The sequence below is a fragment of the Girardinichthys multiradiatus genome, chromosome 13, assembly GCF_021462225.1.
Source record: "Girardinichthys multiradiatus isolate DD_20200921_A chromosome 13, DD_fGirMul_XY1, whole genome shotgun sequence".
NCBI classification, from domain to species: domain Eukaryota; kingdom Metazoa; phylum Chordata; class Actinopteri; order Cyprinodontiformes; family Goodeidae; genus Girardinichthys; species Girardinichthys multiradiatus.
The window spans coordinates 37,992,731-38,006,130 of NC_061806.1; the positions used below are offsets into that span (position 1 = coordinate 37,992,731).

The 13,400-nt window shown below is 39.4% G+C and overlaps 1 protein-coding gene across 4 annotated transcripts; it reads left to right on the plus strand.

Annotated features, from left to right (window-relative positions):
- Positions 1 to 1,711: 1,711 nt before the first annotated feature.
- clk2a (CDC-like kinase 2a) lies at positions 1,712 to 13,385 on the plus strand. Of its 4 annotated transcripts, XM_047383411.1 has the most exons (14): positions 1,712 to 1,875; positions 2,826 to 3,013; positions 3,995 to 4,274; positions 4,387 to 4,398; positions 5,390 to 5,480; positions 6,208 to 6,274; positions 7,097 to 7,213; positions 7,520 to 7,686; positions 9,790 to 9,884; positions 10,267 to 10,396; positions 10,786 to 10,868; positions 11,709 to 11,788; positions 11,870 to 11,960; positions 12,082 to 13,385. In XM_047383411.1, exons 2-14 carry the CDS (start codon positions 2,826 to 2,828, stop codon positions 12,268 to 12,270), a joined length of 1,590 nt encoding a protein of 529 aa, XP_047239367.1. In that variant the 5' UTR covers positions 1,712 to 1,875; the 3' UTR covers positions 12,271 to 13,385. The 4 variants fall into 4 exon arrangements, with proteins under 4 accessions (XP_047239367.1, XP_047239368.1, XP_047239369.1 ...); XM_047383412.1 differs by lacking the exon at positions 4,387 to 4,398; XM_047383414.1 differs by lacking the exons at positions 1,712 to 1,875; positions 2,826 to 3,013; positions 5,390 to 5,480 and having other exon boundaries at positions 4,178 to 4,274.
- Positions 13,386 to 13,400: the final 15 nt, after the last annotated feature.

The window sequence follows — 13,400 nt, forward strand, 5'->3', positions numbered from 1 at the left end:
CTCATAGCATCCAGCAAGAATTGGTAGGTACCTTTTCGTAAAATCTCATTTGGTCAGACACCTTTTTCTGTGCATGCCATTAATATGTGAAATTCTTTAGCTGCGGACTTGAAATTGATTCCAGACTGGCACATTTTTAGTTAGGACTGAAGCACTTTTATTGTTGTCCATTAGATGAAGACATCTTTTCATCTACCATAAATTTACCAGACTCCCATATGAGAGGGAAAAGGTTAAAGGAATTCATAAATTAAAAATGGAAATCAAAAATTATTTTTAATGCGTAATATTCAAATGGAAGTCTTTAAAAAAACGATGTACTCTCTAAGTGTTGTGACAGAGCAGTTTACTTCACACAAACAAAATCAAAACTGATCAGAATCAGGGTTACACTTGGATAAAACTTCTCAAATACTAGCTGCTAAAACTGCTATTTAAATGGTAAAAACTTAGAAATGTAATAAATGGTTGTATATGGGGAGGAATTACATATGCTTTTAAAAAAAAAACATAATATATGGTGATCTCTCACAGAGGCAAACAACAATTAGTTAGTAAAACAATTAGTTTGAAATGTTACTTACTGGAACGTGCAAAAAACTTGTGGTTAAACACAATGCAGAAATTACATAGAACAACATTCAGGAACCTTTGTGGTTCATTCAGATTCAACTTTGTTTTTCTGGTCATGTCAGTTATCTGCCCGTTAAGCACAGTGATACATTAAACTGAGTTTTGGTATTTTTTGCCATGTGGGCAGAAGCCAAGTCCTGCAGGAAAATTAAATCAGCATCACTATAAATTTTGTCTGCAGAGGGAAGCATGAAGTGATCTAAAATTTGCTGGTAGATAGCTGCGTTGACTATGGACTTCAGAAATGACAGTCGACCCACAGTATCAGATGACATGGCACCCAAATCATCATTGACTGTGAAAACCTCAAACTAGACCTCAAGTAAACTAAATTTAATGACTTTACACTCTTCCTCCAGACTCTGGAATCTTGATTTCAAATGAAATTCAAAATGCACCCTAATCTAAAAAGTGAAATTGCTTTTTTTTTTTCTTAGTTCGGGTCACACACTTCCACAGTCCATGCCTTCTGCACTGAAGTCTCCAAACTTGAATAACCATTGCTTCGCAATCCTCTCAAGGCTGCAGCTAACCCTGTTGCTTGTGTATCTTTGTCTCACCACACTTTTTCCTTCCACTAAACTTTCCATTAATATGCCTGAGCAGCATTCTGAACAGCTAGCTTCTTTAGGAATGACCTTTTGTGCATTTACCCACCTTGTGTAGGATGTCGATGACTACTGGACCCCTGTCAAGTCAGCAGTCTACATTAATGTGTAGTCCATAACATCGCTATTACCTTTCTGTAATAAAAATTACTTTTTATTGGTCTTATGTTAAATTTTTGAATTAAATAAATACAATCGTACAAGCTGTATAATATAATATAAAATCATATAATATATTACACAAGATTTTGAACTGAATTACTTATGCACCATTATCATAACAACTTTATTTATAAAGCGCTTTAAAACAACCACAGCGGAAACAAAGTGCTGCACACAACTGCAAACTATAAACGAATAAAAAAGAATTGATCATTTGTAATGATGTTGTGATTTTTTGAAAACCTTATTTGTATGTAACGTTAGAACCAAGCGTTTAACAGTACCGTGTCTGAGCGCAGGGGTGCGTCACAGTCTCACCAGTTTGGACCAGAACATACGGAGAGAGAAAAAACGCTGGCTACGTGATAGCAAGAAGGCGCTTAACGTCGGGCTAGCAACAAGATCGTGGACAAACCTAAACGCCACCACGGATTTTTTATGGGACAAACGCACAGGCCTCGCTGCGAAAACGGTGAATTATATTTTTATTCATCTCCAGGCCCGTTTTGCATGAGCTGAACCGCCGTTAGCACAGCCGCTAGCATTAGTTGCTGTGCAGCTAAGATGGCGGTGAAATTATTTACATTAGCTAGTGGCTAGCATAGCACCTAGATGTTGCTGCTTCGCTCAATTGTCATCCTATGTTTTATGTGATGGTGGTTGGTGAAATTATGAACATTGATTGACATTTTACGAAGGCGAACGTCAGTGAGGCGATTGGTCGGGTTTTCGTAAGGTGAACCCATATGTATTTAGCTAACGTATGAATCCTGTTTCGTTAAAGCTGGCCACATAAGGTGGTGTTAAAATCCCCTCACAGTGTGTCTGGGACATGTCTCTTCTTTCTTACACTTGTATAAAGAGCTACAATGTTTAAGCTAGGAAGCTCTCAATAGCTGGTAAAAAAAAAAAAAAAAAAACATGCAGCAGGGTTATATTTAAATGCATCTTTGCTTGTGTTCACATATTTAACAGTCTAGCTCTAACATGCCTCTCCAGCAGCTGCTATTTCTGCTCCAAGGCTCTGTGCTGTTTGCAGCTAGACTGGTGCGTGGGTTTGCTTTGAGTTATGATCAGATGTTTATGTCCGAGACAGGCATAGTATTTACCTTTTATTTTTAAAATATATACACTAAACACTTAACTTGAAGAACACTTTTTTTAATTTCATTACAAGTAATATTTTGGTCTGGACTAACTACTGAAAAGTAGTGTCCGATCAACAGGTACAATCATCTAAATCAGGTGGGGAACATCTAAAACTTGCAGGGCTGTGTGCCTTGAGGACCTAGGTTGAAAAACACTGCATTAAATAATACATTGAATATTGTATTCCATTGCAATCTTGGCTTCATATATTTGTTAGTGATTTTATTGTATTTTTTAAACTCACAATGTTTTGCCTTTCTGTTACATCACTAGATGCCTCACAATAGACGATACACATCTTCAGATAGAGATAGCCGAACCAGCTATCAAGACAGATACAGAGACAGAGGACGAAGACATCGACACAGAAGATCACCTACTAACTCCTCTGGTAGTGACAGAGACCGTGACAGAAGGGGGCGAGGGCACAGGCAAGAAGGAAGCTATCTACGCTCAAGGAGGTATGTGGTGCATAGTGGGAAATGTTTTATCTGTTTGACTGTAAATGTTAGAGATGCACAGAGAAATTAAATGGTGACCAGAACTGGGCGGTTTTACGTTTGACTGGACCGGAATGTGAATGGGCGGTCGGAAACTAAAAATACAATCCTAATTTTGATCAGTACCATGTTATGCTGATATCACTCCTTGGAGTGGAAGTTTTCATTGTGGGAACAAAACTAAACTATTTCCAACATCAGTGAGGAGTTTAAAAATGTCAGAAGAACCACAAAAGGTGCGAAAACCTGCTGAAAAGGAAACTTTTTTCTTCTTTTTTTTTTACGCAGGCATATCAGTTGTTCCTTCAGGATGCTACTTTTGAGCTGGGCTGAGACTTGAACAAATAATAGGAAGCTACATGTAGTACAGCGGAGTCCAATCTATCTGCCCCACAATATTTAGGATTAGTATATTTTGGCAATCTTTTGTAAATCTCACATACACACGGAAGCAGATGTTTCTTACTGCTAACTCCAAATGCTAATTGCAAATGGTGATAATTACAAAATAGACAGTTTAAAATGACAGCTTGAAATAATCTTTGCTCTGAAATAATTGTGAAATTCTATTGAACTGCAGAGCTGTATAACACAGACTGCTCTCAGTAGATGTAAACTAAGTCATTGATTTATCATGACTGAAAGGCTTCTAAAGGCATCTTCAAAGGTTAAAAGAAATAATAATTTAACAATCTAGTACATGAGAGTAAACAAGAGCTTTTCCTCTCAGAAAATAATTTGTTTATGGAGAAAGTAAAAGAAACATATATTGTTGTTGATAGTTCTTAAAGAGATATCAAGGTCGGGCAGAATTGGAAGCTGGAAGACAGCTCTGTGATCGGTGCATCTTTAGTAAATTGATTTGATAGCATCAGCTTGTTTTTTTCTCATTAGTTTTCCTGTCTTTAGAATACAGTATTTTGTTTGTGTTTCTTTGTGTAGTCGCAGCTATGACAATCGCTCAACAGAACACCGACCGTTTGACAGAAGATACTATGAAGGATACAGACGACTGGACCAGAGTCGCGAACGAGACCGGGACAGGGAACCACACGGAGCAGCCGAAAGCTATTATCCTCGAGATTTCTCCCCAAACCTGTACGACTACCGACATGGCCGCGAGAGAGAGCGCGACCGGGATGACTCGTACCGGCGGAAAGGCAGCAGGCGTAAGCACAAACGAAGGCGGCGTAGAACCAGGTCCTATAGCCCCTCTTCCTCGGTGAGTACGGCTAGGTCCGAGATTGTGCTTTAACTCCTTATCTTTCTTTTCATATCTAGTTTCTTTCAGCTCTGTCTCAGTCTGTCTTTCTCTAACCATTTTTTCTCTACAGCACATGGACTTGGTAAGTATTACATTCCTTATGATTTGTTTTGATCTGTCAGCATTTTGCTTTTTTAATTTACTTTTGTTTTTGCTAAAACAGGTTACTCTATTTATTTCTTTATTTTTTGGAAGAGCATTTTCATTTTTCTTTAAAAATGTCTGTGAGTTTAGTTCAATTTCTCCTTCCTCTTCCCATCCATAGCCACTGTGAAATTCCACAGATTTGAATCTCTGACTACTCCATGCAGTATCTATTCTTATAAATATTTTAATATTTAGTTTCAATATTTATAAGAATATACCATTTTTTAAATACATGGAACTATTTAGCCTTTTTTATATTTCATTTGCTTTTGGAAATGATAGAATAACATTTTTGTAGTAAAGAAATCCTGTACAAAAATGAAAATGTTCTGCCAAAGACCATGTGAAATTTCGATTTTAATAGCAGCTGATATTTTCTTAGTCTTTTTAAAATAATTGGATTTATGAATATTTTTGTTTTGTGTGTTAAATCACACCCGATGATAGGAGTGATGTTTATTTGAGTTGGGGTTAGAATCTGGTGTAGTAAAATGTTGGGACTGCTTTAGAACTGTTTCCTGCATTTCCATCTTTTTTAATCTGAATTGAGTCCCAAATGTTATGCATTGGGTTTATCACTGTCTTATCTGGTGTTTTGAGTTGATGAATGGATGTGCAGGTTGCTTCCTTGTTTTTAAACAACTCTGGTTTAAAATTAGAGGGGGGAAGAGGAGCAGAGGACAACATGTGATCTTTGACTTGTTCCCTTGCACTATATCCCTATCGTTTTATATTATTCCTACACGTGGTGTCAAACGTGAATCGCCCCATGACCACGAAACCCACCTACAACCACAACTACATCAACTACCACCACCCTCCTCCTCCCTCCTCGTCCACCTGTGCCGCCTGATGCCACGGCTGCCTCTGAAATTCCCCTTCGGTCGTGCTATGACCTGCTGATGGCGGTTTGGGTGTGAAAACAGCGGAGCGGCAGTCGGACGCGAGCAATGAGTGTGAGGGACGACGAGGAAGGGCACCTGATCTGTCGGAGTGGGGACGTCCTGCAAGAGAGATGTACTCACTGCCACTACTCTATCGTAACCCTTCTGCATATGAGTATTATCATAGAGCATTTACATGACATGGAAGTGCCTGATGATGATGCCTTGCTAGAATGCTCTTCGCTCTAGCTGAAGTAGCAGGGTGGATTGCAAATTGTTGATGAATTTTAGGGGGATTATAGAAAATTTTAAACCGTGGAGCATATTTTTGTGTTTCACAGGTTATTTGATTTCTCTAAATATAGAATCTAATTTGTAGCTGTTTGTTTCTGCTTTGCTTTAGCTTAAAACCCAGTTAGAGTGTCTACATCTGTAAGTTAAGCCAGCTTTTCCTCACTGCCAAGGTTTCAATTATTTTTAGTGGAGAACTTACATGTACATCACCTATATAGCATTCTCCAGGAAAACATAACACATTTTGAAAGTTTTGTAGAAGTAATTTTGTTCTAGAAATACTTTCAGTTTAGTATTTTGATCTTATTTTACATGTTAGACATTTATTTCTTCTGCTGAAGACAGATTTCCTGTAGCTCTCAGTAGCTGCATTGGTCACAACAGCTCCTTATTTTTTACCAGATTAAACAGACAGTTTTTATAGGAGGGGATGGGCGCTAGCACAGATTCGCCTGTCTGCACTTAAACGTTATGTTTCCCTCCCAGTGTCCACATGTCTAATACTGTCGCTCTCTCTTTTTCCACTTCCCCGTGTCTTTTCCTTTTCTATCTTTGTTGTGTTGCAGACGAGGTTGTCAGCACTTTGGGCGAAGGCACTTTTGGGCGGGTGATGCGGTGCATTGACCATCGCAGGTGGGTTCTTTCTGAAATTGGAAAAACAACAGCTTTGGGTTCTGGTTACCTAAGTTTGGGAAATTGTTAACTCTGCTTGACCTTTTTTTTTTTTTTGTTTTGTTTTAATAAAATCATTATTTAAAAAAGTAAGAGATTGCTTTTAACATGCTTGATTTGAGTTAAATTGGGATCCCAGTAATATCCTTTATTCTGATTACCCCTAAATAAAATCCAGTTTGCAACAAGCCGTGCTGGGAATACCGTACACATGTGAAAGAAGGCGCTCTCGTCAGATGACGCCATAATTTTACTTACTGGCCTACATACAAAACATTGTTTCTAATGGAAACCAGATTACCCTGAACACACCATCCCCACCATGCATTAAGGTGGTGGCAGCATCATGCTTTGAGGTGGTTTTATTCTGCACGACCAGGGAAACTGGTCAGAGTAGTTTAGGAGATGGAAGAAAACCTGTTGGTGTCTGTTAAAGACTTGAGACTGGGGTGGAAGTTCCCCTTCTAGCAGGGACCATGACCGTAACCAAACAGCGTTACAGAGTTAAAATGGAATGGTATACATCAGGGTATGTTCATGTGTTAGAATGGCCCAGTCAAAGTCCAAGCTTTTAGCTAATTGATAATCTGTGGAAAAGCTTGAAATTTGATGTTTGCAGATGCTCTGTGTTCAGTTTGACTGAGTTTGAGATTTTTTGTCCTTCTATTTTACGATTATGCACTACTTCATGTTGATTTATTGTAAAAAGTACCAACGAAATACACTAAAGATTGTAGTTGGAGTAGTGTTTATTATTATTAATTGCTGTCTTTTGCTCTGCAGGGGAGGAGCCGATATAGCTCTGAAAATTATCAAGAATGTTGAGAAATACAAGGAAGCAGCTCGACTGGAGATTAACGTTCTAGAGAAGATAAATGAAAAAGATCCGGAGAACCGATTGTAAGATTTTATTATTGCCCTTCTTCGATTAAAAATGCTTTCTAAACAAATGTCTCTTAACTTCACCAGAAGCCAAACAAAACAGCAAGTACAGCGAATGAAATATTTTTCCATATTATGATATTACCACCATCATGTAATTTATTTTAATAGACTTGACAAAAGTCAACCATCTTTTATGGAAAATATTTGGGTGATGTGTAAACCATCAAGCTTTTTAAAACTGCTTTATTTTGCTGTCGTGTGTGTGTGTGTGTGTGTGTGTTGGAATAACTAACGCATGTTTCTGTTCTCTCCATTTTGCAGCTTGTGTGTACAGATGTATGACTGGTTTGACTACCACGGTCATATGTGCATCTCTTTTGAGCTGCTAGCTCTGAGCACGTTTGACTTTCTGAAGGAAAACAACTATCTACCCTATTCAATTGGTCAAGTCAGGCATATGGCCTACCAACTCTGTCTTGCTGTGAAATGTAAGTCACTTTTCTGTCTTTGACCAGGGTTCCTACAGTCTTGAGAAGCGTGGAAATAAGATTTAGCATTTTTTTTATAGACAAAACTTGTTTTTTAGGATTTTTTTTCTCCCCCAAATTTCGTACTATTTCGGTTTTATTTCTCATTTCTATGCTTAAACATGTCAAAACATTAGCTTTTAAAAGATCTGAGCTTTAGACAGGAAGTGTGCGGGTTTAAAACTAGGTCTCGTTTGAATCCAACACAGCACTAAAACATATTTATCTTGCCAAATAAAATCCTACTAAACCAGCGCCCTTTACCACACTGCCGGACCAGAAGCCTTCGTATGTTGTTTTAAGAACATACGGATAATAAAACCTAACTACAGGGGTTGGACAATGAAACTGAAACACCTGTCATTTTAGTGTGGGAGGTTTCATGGCTAAATTGGACCAGCCTGGTAGCCAGTCTTCATTGATTGCACATTGCACCAGTAAGAACAGAGTGTGAAGGTTCAATTAGCAGGGTAAGAGCACAGTTTTGCTCAAAATATTGAAATGCACACAACATTATGGGTGACATACCAGAGTTCAAAAGAGGACAAATTATTGGTGCACGTCTTGCTGGCGCATCTGTGACCAAGACAGCAAGACTTTGTGATGTATCAAGAGCCACGGTATCCAGGGTAATGTCAGCATACCACCAAGAAGGACGAACCACATCCAACAGGATTAACTGTGGATGCAAGAGGAAGCTGTCTGAAAGGGATGTTCGGGTGCTAACCCGGATTGTATGCAAAAAACATAAAACCACGGCTGCCCAAATCACGGCAGAATTAAATGTGCACCTCAACTCTCCTGTTTCCACCAGAACTGTCCGTCGGGAGCTCCACAGGGTCAATATACACGGCCGGGCTGCTATAGCCAAACCTTTGGTCACTCATGCCAATGCCAAACGTCGGTTTCAATGGTGCAAGGAGCGCAAATCTTGGGCTGTGGACAATGTGAAACATGTATTGTTCTCTGATGAGTCCACCTTTACTGTTTTCCCCACATCTGGGAGAGTTACGGTGTGGAGAAGCCCCAAAGAAGCGTACCACCCAGACTGTTGCATGCCCAGAGTGAAGCATGGGGGTGGATCAGTGATGGTTTGGGCTGTCATATCATGGCATTCCCGTGGCCCAATACTTGTGCTAGATGGGCACGTCACTGCCAAGGACTACCGAACCATTCTTGAGGACCATGTGCATCCAATGGTTCAAACATTGTATCCTGAAGGCAGTGCCGTGTATCAGGATGACAATGCACCAATACACACAGCAAGACTGGTGAAAGATTGGTTTGATGAACATGAAAGTGAAGTTGAACATCTCCCATGGCCTGCACAGTCACCAGATCTAAATATTATTGAGCTACTTTGGGGTGTTTTGGAGGAGCGAGTCAGGAAACGTTTTCCTCCACCAGTATCACGTAGTGACCTGGCCACTATCCTGCAAGAAGAATGGCTTAAAATCCCTCTGACCACTGTGCAGGACCTGTATATGTCATTCCCAGGATGAATTGATGCTGTATTGGCCGCAAAAGGAGGCCCTACACCATACTAATAAATTATTGTGGTATAAAACCAAGTGTTTCACTTTCATTGTCCAACCCCTGTATGTACATTATGTTTTGGCCTCAGAAATCTTTGAAATTTCAAACCTTAAAAGGTTTGAAATGGAAAATATATGGGAACTTTATTTAAAGAGGGATTAGTAAAGCAATTTTTAGTAAATGTACTCAATTTCTTAGTGGAATTAGATTCATCTTAATAACATGCAATAAAAATACATTTAAACACAAACATTAATGTCCCTGTCTGTATTCATCATATAGAGTGACTAAAAAAAATAAAGTGGTGATTTTTGGTGGACAAAAGTTGTGATTATCATGTACTCCAGTCAGTGGTTTCTTTTTTATTGAAGCATATTTTTCTCCATTTGCACTTTTATAGCATCTGTTATAAAAAAGTAAATGATCTAAAATAAAGTATATGAATAAATTCCCTTATGAGAGAAGGGTTTGCACCAGAAGCTCATAATCATAATCTCTTCTAAATTTTCTTCTGCTTGTTTTCTGTAGTTCTTCATGACAATAAGCTCACCCACACAGATCTGAAGCCAGAAAACATCCTGTTTGTCAACTCAGACTTCACAATGACCTATAATGTAGAGAAGGTAAGAGAAAGCAGTTGAATAACCAACAACTTAATAAACAAACCACTGTTCTGTTCAGCTGTTTGCGGCCGATAGAGATTTGTCCTGGTTCTGGTCAGATGTCTTCTCCCCGCTGTTCCGAATTCTTCCTGAGGCCAAATCCTTACATTATTTAGATGTACCTCAATCTTTGACCTTCTTTGTGATTTTTAACATGTTTTTTTCTACAATTTAAAGAGAATGTTTTAAATTGAGTAGATGTCTTGCAGTTGGCTTTTTGTAGATATAACGACAACCCGTGGATGTCATGAGCGGGCATCTATTTAAGGAGATAGGTCTGCAAATCTGAAATAGTTTTATCAGTTCATTTAATTTATTAGTTGTTTATTTTTCTGTCTCGCAGAAAAGAGAAGAGCGAACTGTGAAAAGCACAGCAGTACGAGTGGTGGACTTTGGCAGTGCCACTTTTGACCACGAGCACCACAGCACCATTGTGTCCACCAGGCATTACCGTGCCCCGGAGGTGATATTAGGTGAGGTGATTGTAGATGTTTTACAGGTGACTTGTTTCCGCATTTTTTTCCCCCTCAAAGTTTGAATAAACAAGACCTGCTTAACTATTTTGAACAAGAACACCTTCCTTTCCATTAATGTAATTCCTCTGTTTGATGAAAACCGCAACATAATCTTCAACATAATTAGTGATGACATCAAGATATTTTGTGGTGAGTTTATGGGAGTAATTGCACCAATCCTACACTCAGTTTTCCAGTAACCTGTTAATGGTTAGAGCATTTACTGCGTTCAAAGGATTACTGCTTGCGGATAAAAGGTTGAATTATTTCATTATGTATTATTATTTTATTTATCTGAATTACTCGGATAACACAAATCTTGTATTTATTTTTTGTTTACCATTTAGAGCTGGGCTGGAGTCACCCCTGTGATGTCTGGAGTATTGGCTGTATCCTGTTTGAGTACTACCTGGGCTTCACCTTGTTTCAGGTAAACGGGTCTGCTCTTTCAGGCAGGGCTCAGTCTTTAATTCCACCTTACTGTTTACTTTAAATGTCAGTGACTTATTTGAGTACCACAGTACATCCGAGTTGGATGTACTGTGGATAGATGAAGCTATAACAACTCTAGCTGTTCTGAAAAGGCTGGGCCAGGGTCATAGATTTCACTCTAATTCATCCTAAAGGTTTTGAGCTCAGGTCTATATTTACTCATGTTGGAAGTGGGAAAGGTCATCAAAAAACTGTTTCTATGTAGTCAGGGAGATAAAACGGTCAAAGATGTTGTTTTTTGCCCAACCCCTGAAAAACAATCCAACCCCATCCCTCCACCAAGTCTGGCCAAACGGTGTCAGAAATGTACCATCCTCCTGTACCAAACCCAGTCCTGGCAATTTATTTGCCAGAAAGAGAAGCTTGAGTCACCTCTCCAGAGAACATGCCTCCCCTCCTTAGAGTCCAGTGGGGGTGAGCTATACACCCCTGCTCTGCTCTTGTTATCTGTGGTTGGGATACAGCTACTTAGCCATGGAAACCATGCAGCTCTCTGTGCACAGTTCCTCAGCTAATCTGAGATCCACATGAGGTTTGGAGGTCTGATGCTGTCGACTCTTCAGAGACCTGGTGACAAAGACCTCCGCTGACCCTCCTCTATGATTTTTTTTTTATTTTTTTTACCTGGAACAACACTTTGTGATTGAGTTGCTGTTGGGAATAAATTCACACATAAGTTTAATACTGTAGAGCGGTGTGTCAATGGGTTTAACATGATGTATAAATAACCACTTTCCTTGTATTAAGTTTCATAAATTGTTTGCCTATTGTCCTTCAGACTCATGACAACAGAGAGCATTTGGCCATGATGGAAAGAATCCTGGGTCCAGTACCCTCTAGGATGATTCGTAAAACCAGGTGAGAAAAATGTCAATTTGAGACATTCATATTTTTGTTAGATGAGGTTGTTGATGTTGCCCACAAACATTTATCCTTTAGAAAACAGAAGTATTTCTATCGTGGACGACTAGATTGGGATGAGACCTCGTCAGCAGGGAAATATGTCAGAGAGAACTGCAAACCATTAAGGGTAAGTGGGAGTATTTGTGCAAAATAGTGCACAGCGTTGAAGTATCGGATGTTTGGCATCGTAGCTTTCTGCTTTCATATTTTCCTCTTATGCCTTTGTTTTTTGTCTGTTTTTAAATCAGCGGTACCTGCTCTCAGAGGCAGAGGAGCACCACCAGCTATTTGACCTCGTTGAAAGCATGCTGGAGTATGAGCCCACCAAGAGGCTGACGCTGTCTGATTCCCTCAAACACCCGTTCTTCGAGAACAACGGCACCGGCGAGGCAGCAGGCAGCAAGAACTGGGAAGGCAACCGGGACATCAGCCGGTGACCCTTGCACTTCAGAGACTGATTGATAGGGAGATCAAGTTGTTTTCGATTTGGAAGATCTGAACTGTTAAATAAACTTGGTCCGGAGTTTTGGTGGGAGTTATCATAAAAGCATGGACACCTTAACTTTCTGCTCCTCCAGCTCGAGCCTCTCCTCTTCATCTCTGCCCGCACAAGTGGCATGTGTTTTTGTTTTTGCAGCAGAGAGACCAAAATAACCAGTAAAAACTGGAGAAGAGTGTAATATTTTTTAGTCATCACAGCCCAATAACACTGAATAAAATTTAAGATGGAAGATTTTTTACCCAAAGTAGGCCTCTATGCAGCTTCTGTCTTCCTATCGACCTGGGAACACCTTTCTCCTTTTCCGTCTGACGAAAATGATACCTCAGGAAGGAAATGATCCTATCTACACTCAGTCTTTAAAACACAGATCAGTTTGGAAGCAGAAATCTCTCGCAGTGCTGAAGTCCAAGAAGGGGGTAAAAAGGAGATGGAGCTGTATATCCAGTAAAAGTTTTCACCCATAAACTTTTCCTTTCTAAGAGCAAATAATATAAACAGAATATCTGTGTTCTTTGGATTCTGCAGCACAGACATGTATTTAACATTGTTAATGAGCCATTGCTTTGCATACTTTAATATTTTATGTCTAAAAGAGTTTCCCCCGATGAAAACTGACCCAGTTGGTGGGTCGCTCTTATTAAGACAACGGCGTTGGACACTCCACTTATATTGGCCTCACTGTAGCCTGACTTCTGTGATACCCGTTTGTTTTGTTATGCGTTTTCTAAGTGCGAGTGTGTGTTTGTGTGTGCTCGTGTATACTGATGTGAATGGGATGGGTGATGCGTTCATGCTCCGTCGTTAAGTTGAACATTATTCATGGGGTCGTTCTCATTTAAAACAAAACTGCCTTTTCCACGTTTCGCATAAGAAGTCTTTACATTAAGGTTAAGCCCACAGGTCCTGTTAATGGTATTTATTTTCCAGTTCCTATAGGTCATAGTCCCCATTATCCTCCTGAATGTGACTTTGTTTTGTATGAAATGAAAGCGTATAATGCTGTATATATGTATTATTGTGTAGAATTAAAGTCTCCTTTGCCAAAGTTTACCAATGCTCTCAGCA

Bases quoted from the DNA above. Each gene is read 5' to 3' on its own strand.
- clk2a (XM_047383411.1), top strand. From the start codon at position 2,826: ATGCCTCACAATAGACGATACACATCTTCAGATAGAGATAGCCGAACC. The intron at 5,481-6,207 runs GTACTCACTGCC...GTTGTGTTGCAG, and splicing joins GGACGTCCTGCAAGAGAGAT to ACGAGGTTGTCAGCACTTTG. The intron at 6,275-7,096 runs GTGGGTTCTTTC...TTTGCTCTGCAG, and splicing joins CGGTGCATTGACCATCGCAG to GGGAGGAGCCGATATAGCTC.